This window comes from Eptatretus burgeri, chromosome 1 (genome assembly GCF_056783735.1).
Source record: "Eptatretus burgeri isolate ZD-2024b chromosome 1, Ebu_testis_v1, whole genome shotgun sequence".
Classification (NCBI taxonomy): Eukaryota; Metazoa; Chordata; class Myxini; order Myxiniformes; family Myxinidae; genus Eptatretus; species Eptatretus burgeri.
In genome coordinates this window covers 84,520,798-84,534,478 of record NC_140961.1, presented here as the reverse complement: position 1 = coordinate 84,534,478, position 13,681 = coordinate 84,520,798, and the positions used below count along the sequence as shown (strand labels likewise).

General features: G+C 42.1%; 1 protein-coding gene across 2 annotated transcripts in view; it reads left to right on the top strand.

Annotated features, from left to right (window-relative positions):
- Nucleotides 1-13,681, top strand: part of LOC147034882 (homeodomain-interacting protein kinase 2-like) — a 123,094-nt gene that overhangs the window by 88,728 nt on the left and 20,685 nt on the right. The window contains exons 11-14 of one of the 2 annotated variants that reach the window (XM_085890547.1): nucleotides 743-931; nucleotides 6,615-6,830; nucleotides 7,408-7,592; nucleotides 8,100-8,188. In XM_085890547.1, the coding sequence (XP_085746673.1) occupies nucleotides 743-931; nucleotides 6,615-6,830; nucleotides 7,408-7,592; nucleotides 8,100-8,188 (679 nt within the window). Of the gene's footprint in view, nucleotides 1-742; nucleotides 932-6,611; nucleotides 6,831-7,407; nucleotides 7,593-8,099; nucleotides 8,189-13,681 lie in introns of both variants that reach the window. The other variant, XM_085890539.1, reaches the window with a different exon arrangement.

The window sequence follows — 13,681 nt, the reverse complement described above, 5'->3', positions numbered from 1 at the left end:
GATCTTTCAGTCATTGTTGGATTTACAGTGACCTCCTGGACCAGTTTCCTGCTTGCCAGCTACTGAGTTTGGATGGGCAACCTGATCTGGGTAGTGTCTGGGTGATATGATACGTCTTCTACTTCTTAATGATGAATTTCACCGTACTCAAAGGGATAATGAGTGACTGAAATCTTCTTATAACCCTCTCCTGAACTGTGCTTCTCCACCACTTTGCCTTCTTTTGAAAGCTCCTTGGTCTTCATGGTTGGCTTGTTGGTTAATCAAGTGAGTTGCACCTTAAAACTCCTTAGATATGTGGGGGAGCTTATTTTTTTAAGTTAAACCACCAATTACATACAGGTGAAAGGGATCCTTCATCCATTTGGCAACAAACTTACAAAAACAAGTGCAAATTATGGATACTACACAGAAAAATGAGGTCAAGAGGACATGGAAATTGAAGAAAGCTGAAATTGTATACTTTGTTGAAATATACTTCTGCTTTGCTTCTCTTGCTGTCATGGTGCTTTTCAGATAAATTGTGGAAATGGGCTTTCTTTGCATTCAATTTGTTTCTTCGTTTGTGATAATAATGTCAGAGGTAGAGGTTGACCAGGTTTTTGCGAAAGAGAAAGTTAAGTACAAACTTACTGTCCAACCATTGTGTGATGATCCATATTACTAGCCCTGTAGAGATCTCTCCCTGCCTGCATTATTTCGAGCTAACCTGACTATTCTATCATTTGGCTCATATCAACAGGAACTCGCACCCACACGGCAGCCATTATGGAACACTGGTTCAGCAACCACAGCTCCTGGCAGGTCCCATGGCACTTCCCACTGCACAAGCACTAAGCATGGGGGTTACTCATGTGGTACGACCACATCCACCACCACCGAATCCACCTCCATACTCTGCTCCACGCAAGAACAAGACGAAGCCTTGCCGGTAGGTGGAAAGGAAAGAGTTTTACTCAGGTATTTTTTTCAATCAATGACAAAAAGAAATACCATGCACTGCAAAAAGTAATGATAAAGCAGGAAGTACTGTCATGTCGACGGGTCTTCTAACGCCGAACCGTCCACGGTGGGATCTAATTAATTCCCACAGGGTAGGCCGAATCATGCAAGGAACCTGAGCGGAATGGCCTGTTGCGTGCCTCGGTTGGAATTGCAAATTCCACCAGTCTTTTAAAAGCAATTGTGAGCAATTTTTACCTCCCCCTAGGATTTGCCAAAACATGCCAAAATGGTTTCTCAGTGCAATAGTACAACGAAAATTAAAGCCCTTAATACAGGAAAATACGAGAGTTCATGGAACACGATACCCCGAGTAGTGTTCAAGTATATACAGGAAGGTCTTGCCATTCACAGGGGTTACGTTATTGAAAATCCCCATGAACTGCAAATTCGCAAACTTTAGGGGGTAATGGGGAAAATAGGGTTAGGGACTTCAACTTAAAAATTTGTCCAATCTGTACCCTTAATTAACATGTTTGTGCATTGGTTTTGTGCTATTTATTTTCATGAATGGAAGAGTTATTAAGAAGATAAAATAAAGTATTCTTTTCTTGAGTTATTAAGAAGATAAAGTATTATTTTCTTGGGTTATTAAGAACATAAAATAACGTAGTATTTTCCTGTATTAAGAGCATAAAATATAGTTTATTTTCTTGAGTTGTTAAGAAGATAAAATAAAATATTATTTTCTTGAGTTATTTAGAAGATAAAATAAAATAGTATTTTCTTTGGTTATTAAGAATATAAAATAAAGTGGTATTTTCCTGCATTAAGAATATAAAATATAGTTTATTTTCTTGAGTTATTAAGAAGGTAAAATAAAGTCTTATTTTCTTGGGTTATTTAGGACATAAAATAAAGTAGTATTTTCTTTGGTTATTAAGAACATAAAATAAAGTAGTATTTTCCTGCATTAAGAATATAAAATATAGTTTATTTTCTTGAGTTATTAAGAAGGTAAAATAAAGTCTTATTTTCTTGCGTTATTAAGAGCATAAAATACAGTGGTATTTTCCTGCATTAAGAACATTAAATATAGTTTATTTTCTTGAGTTATTGTCATGAAACTTGCCCTTAATAATGATGGTGATAATATGATGATGTTTGCGAGGGTTATTGTGTTGACTGCCCATATTAATTAGGTGAATTAATGTGGAAAATAGTTTGCCATCCTGTGATTATATTCGAGCGCACTGACCGTAATCCGCAAACATTTCCTTCATAAATTCATTGCAAATACACGAAGTGGAAAGCCATTAACAGTCCTGTGCTTTATTTTAATAAAATAATGACTTCAAAGATTTTGTTTTTTCAAAAAATGTTTTTGTTTTTGTTTTTGTGCTTTTTATTTTGAGTTTTTTATCCCCCTCTGTGTGGCGGAAGGGGGATATTGTTGTCACCCGGGTCGTCCGGCTGTCCGTCCGGGCATCAACATTTATAGCTGTGAGTGTGATAACTCATAAACTCTTCGCCATATCGATTTTAAATTTGGGTCACACATGTACCACCTGAAAAGGAAGAACCCTATTGATTTTTGGCGTGGCCGGATCCAAGATGGCTGACTGAGCTGCTATCTTGAAAATTATTTTTGTAATAAATGGAAAACCGCTTATCTGATTTTAATTATTTTTGGTTACTACGTTCCTCACCCCTGGGGAACTTTTTTGAGATGATGACCAAATGGTGTCTTGTTTCCAAGTCACCTCCCTCATTATCTGGAATATGTATGACCTTTTCCATTCAATGGCGGGGGATTCCCCATCTCTGATGGTATATTTTTTGTAGTTTTGAGCACCATTGAAGCAGTCCTACACACCAACCACCACTACACACTGTAATAATACGACATTGAGTCACAATTTAGGAGATGGAGGCTTAATTGATCACCATAAAATATGTCAATCACCATTGTACATACCCACAATGGTGGCCTCTTCTTCACCCAAATACACATGCCATAGCCTCTCATGCTATATATCGATATATTGCATGGTTCTGGGAAGTATTTTGAATGCTATTTACATTCTACAGTCTTCAAGTACGGTATATAATTCAACTTACATAAAGGTTTAAAGAGGTTTGAAGGCGTATAAATAAATATATTCCGGGTTTTACCGCCATTTTCCCCAGTGCCTATTACACCACCCTATCTATCATGTTGCATTAGTTATTCATGCCTGTTGTTTGTGTCATTCATGACATCCTTAAAAAGCAGTAAGTTTCCTGTTTGGAATGATTTTCAATTTTGTTTTACTGCCAGGCAGGGAGACAGAGTTTAAATTTTTTTTATCTCACTCCTCTCTGCGCATGTGCGGTCGGAACAAATTCAGAGCCAAGGTACTGTAAAATGACAGACTTGTCTTCCAATTCATGTTCCGATTTGTGTTCAAAATGTAACATTTGATTTAAAGAAGTTGTTCCTTAATCATAAACTGACGATCATAAACTTATAAGACAAACAGATGGACGGACGGCCATGAACCGATTACTTAACCCATTTTTTTGCTTTGCGTGTGCGGGATAAAAACCCAATGGCTATGAGCACACAATCATTCACACATTCACAATAGGGAGCCAGGCGAGGTCTGAAAGGATACTGGTTGTGGATTTTAATAGCTCCACCTCGAGCAGTTCTCCAGGCCACGACACGGACCAGCGGACATCACAGTCCACTGAGCAGCCACGGACCAGTGGAGAGGCAAAGTGTCCAACAGGGTGTGGAGAGTGGAGAAAGTGAAGCCTAAACAAGGAGTAATATGAAGCCCAAGAGAGCTGGAAGGGCTGCAAGATGCAAGGGAACAAACAGCACATGTACAGGGCATTGCTCACAGCTCTGGCTTCATCGGGACGCCGTCCTCTCTAACGGACCAGCTCAGCTCTCTCGCTTATCCCCTGATCTCATCTTATCTCAAGTCCTCCGAACTGATCCCCACCCTATGTGCAGCCCCTTTTATCACCTCCCCCATGGCCGCTCCCACAATGCCCGAGCGTCTTTCCTCCGAAACCGGCCCTGCCACTCATACGGCCCACAAGCGTGTGAGTGGTTTAACATTCTCAATATTAACTGTTTGGAGATCGGCCAGTCAGATTAACAACTCCTTCAAAAGGAGAACATGCTCTATGAACCAATAACCTGCTTACAAAGGATCAGGTCATTGCTTTGTACAGAAGTTCATCTTTGTGGGGCCCGATTGAGCTGACTTTTTGATTTTGCTGACTTGGGCCCTTTTTGTCCCCCAAACAAAATTCATAAATATGCCTCGTTTCATACTCGGGAGTTGCATTTTTGAAATACCTTCTATCAGTCAGCTGGAGGCCGATTTCATCGCCACTTGCCCGCAAGCTGTGCTGCATCAAAGCCGCATCTATATGAACCAAGGGGTTAATTAGTGGACAGAGTTCTGTATCCAGGAATCGTGCAAGTCCCCGGTCAACGATGCCATAGATCAGATCACTCTGCTGACCTTGTGTACAATACCTGTATACATCCTCTGCACAAATCTTCACCTTTTGCATTCTAATCGATTCCTCAATACCAATTACAATAATTTTCAAACAAAATACAACAATGACTGAGTATATACACATGAATGGAAAATATCGTCAAGTAATTAATGTTTTTTGTAGCATTTTATGAAAGGGCTGGCAGGATGGCCTCGAGGTAACGCACACTCGCCTCTCAGCTGTCCATCCTGGATTTCATTCCGGTGTTTCACAGGCAGGGTGATTCATCAATGTGTGTGCCATCCCTCAGATGGACGTTAACTGGGTGTCCCATGTGCCACCATTCGTTGGTGGATGTTATAGATCCCACGGTGTCCTTTGTGAAGAGTAGGCTAGTTATCGCTGACACCATAAACAAAGTCCAAATTCCTGCCCTAACCTATGGAGGGTATTGCATCAGCGGCATAGCTGCAGGCTCAGCCAATGATGCTATACCCTACAGCCTTGACAACATGTGAAAGAAGAAGATTACAATACAACACAATATCCTGGAAGGGTCAAATTGTTTTTGGTAATGTCCCATATTCATCAGAATACATAAATATTAGATCTTCTTCTTCTTCTTCTTCTTCTTCTTCTTCTTCTTCTTCTTCTTCTTCTTCTTCTTCTTCTTCTTCTTCTTCTTCTTCTTCTTCTTCTTCTTCTTCTTCTTCTTCTTCTTCTTCTTCTTCTTCTTCTTCTTCTATAATGGCCAGAATTATTCCCATGTTCTTGTGAGGTTTGCTGGGGGCAAGCTTGGTTGAAGTCTCTTATGAACTGGCTGGTTATGGCCTGAGGATCGACTAAGGTTGGGGAAGGAATTTGGAATTTGTTTATGGTACCGGTGATAGCTCGGCTACTCTTCACAAAGTACACCGTGGGTTTGCTAACGTCCACCAACTCATGCCAACATACAGGATGCCAGTTTAACATCAATCCGAGGGATGGCATGCACGTTGATTAATCACCTTTCCTGTGAAATGCCGGGATATCGGTTCATAGTTGGGTCAAGATTCAAACCCAGGCTAGACAGCTTAGAAGTGAGTGTGCGTACCTCTGGGCCATCTTGCCAGCCCCACAATTATTAGATATTGATAATTGATTATCGTTATCTCTACGTGCCACTCCCTTTTGCATAATAATTATAATGTAGATGATGCTTCGCTGTTTATCTCTTATTTAAAGGATCCAATCATGTTTGCCTTGTCATGGAATGGGGTCGAAGGTTTAGGGAAGGTTGGGTGGTGGGGGGAGGAAGTGTGTGGATTTAATCCGTCGTATCCATCTCCTACATTGTAGTTTCTCCCTTACATATCTCCACTGCAGCATCATTACCTATTTCAGTATCTTATTGCATCAAATTTAAGCTTTATTTCAGTTATATTTGGAGCTTGTGTACGTCTGCATAGGACATATAAATGATTATCTTAAAAGCAGCCATATTACTTCTCATTCTTTACAAGTTCCATGAAAATACTAAGTGCAGCAATTAAAAATATTGCTTCGAAAAGGATTATTACTTGTTTTTTTGGGAACGGAGGCCCATGCTCTTTATCAAGGTCTGATACGTACCATGGCTTGCCGAGAAACGATTCCAGTCTAGAACCAATCCTGGAGAGGTTGCCACTCTGATGCAGGATACTTGACTGAAGATTTTGGAATTTATAACTTGGCCAGAGGGTGGCGACGATAGCTTCCCTACTCTGCGAATGACACCGTTGGATCTTCAAAGTTCTTCAACAACCAGATCAACTGCCTTTTCAACTGTCTGCCTTTTGGCAGACAGATCCTCTAGCGTCGTGTCGATTTTAATGCACGCACAATTTTTTCATGCAATTTTTTGAGTCTAGCATTGTATGTTTGGATTTTCATTCCAGTCATTCGGTTGTTCTGTTTTGGTGTTCCCATCGGAGCACGTGTGATGATCCCAGGTTCAAATCCTTTATTTGTTCCATGTTCATTTGTCCATTATTTTTGTCCTCCCTTCATTTTAATTAATGTAAAAGTACACTGATGTCATTGTCCTGCATGTGATCCGTGTGCAAGCTCCACAATGAATCCAAGGTCACTGTTTTTAAAAGTTTAAGTTGTTTTGAACTCCAAGTATGACAGAAACTGTTTCTTAGCAGGGCTGCAGCTGCTGGGCTGCATGAACACAAGCGTGGGAAGGAGAACACCCCACCTCGCTGTGCCATTACACACTGCAGCCCCAGCCACGAGCAGTCACCTCAAAACTGGGGCCAAAACTCTCAAGAGCGGCAGCCGATCATCATCCCAGATACACCGAGCCCATCAGTCAGTATAATCACCATCAGTAGTGACACGGATGAAGAGTCTCCTGAAAGGTAGTGACTTCCGCCTACCCACTCCCAACACCCAGTCGACTGCAACTCGACTGATGGAGATTGTAAAATGCCAAGTTTAAAACCATTAAAAAAAGACCTGTTAGCTTGAGTCACGTTTCTGCTGTATTGGTGGTGACTTGCATTGTCTTGGAACAATTGACTTTGTAACTTAAGAGAGCTCAGATGGAAATGGACCAAGCAGCAAGATTAATGCTCTGGCATAAGAGAGATCATTCATACGTCTCATAGTCGTTTAAACAACAATGTGTTAAATGAGTGAAAATAACCGGTCAATGCATTATTACCACTGACATTCATACCCGTGATTCTAGGATGAGAAGGTTGTCCTGTTTTGCTGTGCTCTTTGATCACATAGCTCATGATGCTGGGATCTCAGGTTCATATCCCATGTACTGGTTTTGAACATCCTTATAATAAATGCAAAATATTCCGATGTCTCCGAATGCCCATGCTGTGCATGCAATACTGTATGTGTATAACCTCCGATATGAGCCTTTAGACACTGTAAGGCAAAGGAAAATACACTTACTTACCTTTAGCAAACTTGTTTTTGTAGTACGCGACAACAGCGACAGCAAGCGACAAGCTGTGTGACGGTTCCAGACTCTCCAGACACAGATAGCTCACAGTCGGGGAGCCCGTGTCGGCGGGAATCGCTGGGCAAGAATGAGGCCTTGCTGCACTCACAACCACCATCTATCGTTATACCTCCACATAAGGATCTAACAGGAGTTCTTGATGGTGAGATCGGTGGGATGTTAATTTTTTTTTTATCTGGATAACTTATGAACCACTGAATGGATTTCAACCAAACTTGACACAAGAATGGACTACAATACAAAGATGAAGTGATTGACCTTTAACCTGTGAATCCAAGGTTTAAACGAAAATTGGCCTTGAAAATTGGCCAAGTTAGAAGCACATGATATTGTCTTTCTTTGACTTATCTCTTTATTCTCTCTCTCTCTCTCTCTCTCTCTCTCTCTCTCTCTCTCTCTCTCTCTCTCTCTCTTTCTCTCTCTCTCTCTCTCTCTCTCTCTCTCTCTCTCTCTCTCTCTCTCTCTCTCTCTCTCTCCCGTGCTCCCTCTTATGTGACCTTTCATTTTTCACGGTACCTCAAAGTGGAATCAAATGTAACAGTGTATTGACATCCACCACAAGCAGCGGCATATCCATTGACCCATCAGCGTCATATTACATTTTCTAGTTGTTTTTTTTTAGTTGAAGAGATTAATATTACATGTGCAGATGGTGTATCAGCATTGAGAAGGAAGGCACAACGAGCTCATCGAGGAGTTGGACCAGTATACCAGCAACAGCCACTTAACCTGAGTCAGGTAAGAATTGGCATCGTGTAAGTGTGGTCATGTGTGCAGGCATCTATACTTTGGCTCTGGGTGTGAGGATTAGGATTTTGTTGTGAGATCTATTTTTGCACTATTTAAGCCCAGAATCACAGCATCAAGAGGTGAGTCTGCTTCCTTACGAGTTATTCTGCTCATAACATTTAAATATTTATTGCAACAGTTTTTTGACAGGATTATTTTCTTCTGTGAGAAAGGGATTGTCACAGCACCATGCTGGTATCCTCTCCATTTCCGAAAGGCAAAGAAGCAAACGTTAACGAGGATAAAAAAAGGTGGAGACTGAGGATGAGAAGTTTGAGGTTCAGTGGAGGAAATACGATGTAAAAGTTTGATGTACTATTCAACTATCAATTACCTCCGGTAATGGAAATAACAGGGGAAATATTCACCCACAAACATTAAAGAGAAGAGGAGGCCTTATGGGGATCAGCAACGTAGGTACCATCTGTTATCATCATACTATATTTTGAGAAGTGTAAATTTGCAAGTATATTAGTTGGTATAGTCTGTTATTCTGTCTGTCTGTCGGTTTCTTTGTCTGTCCATCTGTCTGTATATCAGTCACTTATAGGTCGCAATTCTACACCAATTTTCATTAAACTTAATCACCTGGTTGAGCTAGTCAAAAGCTCGAAGTCTATTGTTTTTAAGGTCAAAAGGTAAAGGTCACAAAATCTTAAATTTTCATACGATTGACTTGCAATTTAAACAGAATTTGTATATTGGATCACTTTGGTTGACCAGAAATCATAATGATAAAATTTAGCTGTTTTGACATGTCAATGGTTTCCATGACAACAATTTCACCCCCATTATAATCAAATGGGACTTTTTGTGATTTTATTATTGCTAAACCTCCAAACATTTTCAAGATGTCAAACTGAAACATACACAGCTTATTTTTACGTATGTGTGGTATATGCGAGTAAGATTTGATAAAAAAAATTAGTCAAAGGTCAAGGTCAAGGCCATCTGAAACATACAAAACACATATCAGGCCGCAGTTGGAAAGTTTATCAGACAAATTTGTTGCACATACCATTCGATGATTTAATATGATACAGTACTGTCAGACCCCACTATTCGCAGGGGATACATTCCTGGAAAATGCCCACGAATGTCGAATCCGTGAATGTCGCATTGTTTCATTGGGAAAAAGGGGGATAGGTTCCCGGCAGTTCCTGATTCATGGAAAAATTCAGCGAATGGCAAAGCCACGAATGTCGTGCATTGTTTCAACGGAAAAAGGGGGATAGGTTCCGGATAGTTCTTGATTCATCGGGGAAACTTTTAAGTTTAAAATCTTTTCGATCACGAATGCACATGATTAGTTTCATAAAAATGCTTATTAATTAAAAAGAAAAAAAAAACACCAGGTACTGTTACCAATGTTTATTGAAGGAATGCGATTACAATTTATTGAAAGTGATTAACCAACCGTACCGTAAAAGAAGAAGAAAAAAAACAACAGCAGGCACCGTTTAAAATTTTTATTTGCACAAACCCATGCAACTTTTCAAATGATGATGATGATGATGATTTAAAAGCTAGTGGACTCATCGGAGATCTCTGAAGATGATGCAGGTAAGGGTGCTGATGAGTCATTCACCAAAAGGGATGCAGGTGAGGGAGCTGAAGCAGTTGAGGGTTGTGATGAGTCGTGCACTGAAGGGGATGCAGGAGATGCAGGATAGGCAAGATGGGCAGGAGAGGCAGGAGAGGGTGTTGATGCTCCTGAGGTAGAGGGACCAGGGCAGAAAAAATCCGTGATTGAGAGCTGCTTGACAGATTGCCGCAGGTTTCGATGTAGCTCCTTGTATGGGAGAATCGTGTCATCCAACCCCCTCTTCAACTTGAGGTAATGCTCCATAACGAGATCAGCATATTGCAGCCTTTCAGTCATTCACTGCATGTCCTGCAGTATCTCACCCAGTAACTTGCCTGTGAAGTTGGACCTCGACACCTCTTCCTCATTACTGCCCACTTCCTCCTCCTCCTCGGAAACCTTGGTAATGGCGTCCATCTCCTCCTCAATGAGCAACTCGGCATGCGAGGCAATAAGATCATCCAACTCCTCAGGCTCCATGTCGTCAAAGCCTTCCCCCCACCTGCCATGCCAACCCGACAATTTAATGCCTGTCCGCCGTGTTGATGGGAAAGCCTGTAATGTTCCTCACTGCCTGTGACCACAGCTTGTGCCAACAGGCATTGGTGGTGGAGGCTCTCACCTCGTCCAGCGACTCTTTGATTGCACTGATGCAGTGGGCTATGTTAAACCCCTTCCAACACTTCCCGACAGGTCGGTCCATCGCATCCAAAATGCGGCAAAAGTTGCAGCGAGTATAATAGGATTTGAAAGTCTAGATTACTTCTTGGTCGAGAATCTGAATCAGGGAGGTCATGTGTTGGGCAGCATGAAATTCATCTTAATGTTCAGGTGAGCCACCTTCATTGTCTTCGGTGAGGCCAGGAGCATTGTCGCCGAGCAGGAGAACCTTGAATGCAAGATTTTTTTTTCTGCCAGGTACCTCTCCACCTAAGGGATGGAACAGTTACGGAACCAGTCCATGAAAATTGCTGCCATCACCCACGCCTTCCTGTTGGCCCTCCAAAACACAGCTAGTGTGTGCTTGTTCTTGCCCTTGAGCCCATGCGTGTTCAGTGAATGGTACAACATCATGGGCTTCATCATACAGTCCCCTTTTGCATTTGCGCAGAGGTGAAGAGATGCCTGGTCCTTTGCGGCCTTGATTCTCGATGTTCATGTCCCCTCGTACTTCGAGATAAAAGTTTGCATTGACATCTTTTTCCAAAACAGGCCAGTCTCGTCAGTGTTGAACACCTGCTCTGGCAGGTACCTCTTCTGCTGGATGAATGCGTAAGTTGAGCAGTGAACGTTTAGGCTGCCTCCTGGTCCTCTCTTCCCTGACATTTTGACCTTGGGGAGACTGTAGCGCTTATTCAAGTGGTCAAACCATCCTCTGTTCACTTGGAATGGATTGGGGTCGCTCATGTCTGCGTCACTTGTGCTAGCGCCACATGTACCAGCCAGATGCGCGTCAATACGCATTGCCTTTGTGCGAATGAGAGGTCCACTTAAAGACATGTTCTTCTGTGCGTTGTCCTCCATCCATACACTGAGAGCCTTCTTCATCCTTTCATTATGGACATCCCAGACGTGGATGATCATTGTGGTGCTCGGTACAGCACTCGCTGCAACACTTTCTCGGATCGCCTTCTCATTCTTCCGTATGTAGTGAATGGTGGATTCATTTATTCCTTACAGTCTGCCCATGGCCTCTGTCCTCTCGACAGCCAGTTCAGCAGCTCCACTTTGTCACTCAGGCTCATCCCTTTCTTCTGCCTCTTGGCAGTCAATGCATCTCCAGCACTGGTCTTGCTCTTGGGAACCATGTTTGATCAATGAGTGGAATGAGAGGTAAAACACCGGTCAAGGCAGTGGGATGAGAAGAATGATTGAGACCCTGGACACGCTGCATATAAGTAGTCATGCGGGAATTGTGAGTAGTTGTGGGAGGGTGAGCAGTCTGCCCATTGTTTGTGAGGGATGTTGGTGGATGCTACTGTTTTACACCTCTGCTGGCAGATGCGGTGAAACTTTTTAATTGTGTAACTCGTGAGGGGGGAGGGGGGAGGGGAGGGGGTGACATCTTCAGCAGCTGGTAATCGATGCGGTGAAGCTTTTTAATTGTGTGACTGACTCATGGGTGATAACGTTTTACACAGCTGGTGGTAGATGTGGTGAAGCTTTTTAATTGTGTAACTCATGAAGAGGGTGCCATCTTCAGCAACTGGAAATAGATGCAGTGAAGCTTTTGAATTGTGTGACTCACGGGGGATGACATCTTATGCAGCAGCTGCTTGATGCGGTTGAGCGTCTTTACAGCGAAAATAGGAGGGACATGCCTCGCAGCTCGGTTTATAGTTTAAATGGTGGGACATGCTGCACAGCTCACGTATAGTGTGGCTGGTGGAAGATGTGTTTTGGAACTGTGTTGTGCACGCAGCTTGTGGAAGTGCATGAAAAAACGTGAAAATGCGAAGCACGGCTGCGAATGGAGAAACAGGTTATGCATGTGGCTCGTGGAGGATATGCTTTTGCTTATGTACAGCTGCTTTGTGCATGGCTGGAGGAAGATATGTTTTATAACTGTGATGTGTGCGGCTTGTGGAAATTTTTTTTCCTGCCAAACACTACGAATACACGAAGCACAGGGCCACAATTAATGTCGAGGCAGGTCACATTTTATAAACGCGGGATCTGCAAGCAGCGATTCCACAAATAGCGGGGTCCGACAGAACATAAATTTGGTTTACAAGTTTTCTAAGTGCGTTTTTTTCTGAAGTTTTCCAATGTAAAATACTTGAGTGGTCAGATTTTCAAAATTGCTGTTTCAATGGCAACTTTTTACCCCGTGGGGTCTTCCACCCCACAGGGTCTGAGCAAAGCTCGTGTTACCTCTTTTCTTGTGTACAGTTCATTTGAACATCTATTTCACCATTATTCGTGAACAGAATTCGATGAAAATTGACAGGCATGTACTGGACACATATGCGCAGGTATTAACTGAGCCCAAAGTGCGATTGCGGCCCGTGGGCCAAGGAACGGCCCATTTTGGCCCATTTTATTAAAATTGTTATTTCTCGGTTATTAGTGAACGGAACTGAACCAAACTTGACAGCTATATTCTAGAGACCATTCCCCAGGCAGTAACTGAGCCCAAAGTGTGATTACGGCTCTTTGGGCCAAGAAACAGCTATTTCGGCCTATTTTCTTAAAATTGTTATTCTCTGTTATTAGTGGAAAGAACCGAACCAAACTTGACAGGTATATTCTAGAGACCAATCCCCAGGCAGTAACTGAGCCCAAAGTGCGATTCCAGCCATTTGGACCAAGAAACAGCCCTTTCGGCCCATTTTCTTAAAATTGATATTTCTCGGTTATTAGTGAATGGAACTGAACCAAACTTGACAGGTATTATTTGGAGACAATTCCCCAGGCAGTAACTGAGCCCAAAGTGAGATTCTGGCCCTTTCGATCAATTTTCTTAAATTTGCTATTTCGCGTTTATTCGTGAAAGAAACCAGACCAAATTTGATAGGTATATTCTTGAAGTCACTCTGCAGGCATTAACTGAGCCCAAAGTGAGATTATGGCCCTTTGTGCCGACAAACGGCCCTTTTGGCTTATTTTCTTAAAATTGTTATTTCTCGGTCATTTGTGGACGGAACGAAACCAAATTTGACAGGTATATTCTAGAGACCATTCCCCAGGCATTAACTGAGCCCAAAGTGAGATTCCGGCCCTTTAGGCTGAGAAACTGCCCTTTCGGCCCATTTTCTTAAAATTGTTATTTCTTGGTTATTAGTAGACGGAACCGAACCAAACTTGACATGTATATTCTAGAGACCATTCCCCAGGCAGTAACTTAGCCCAAAGTG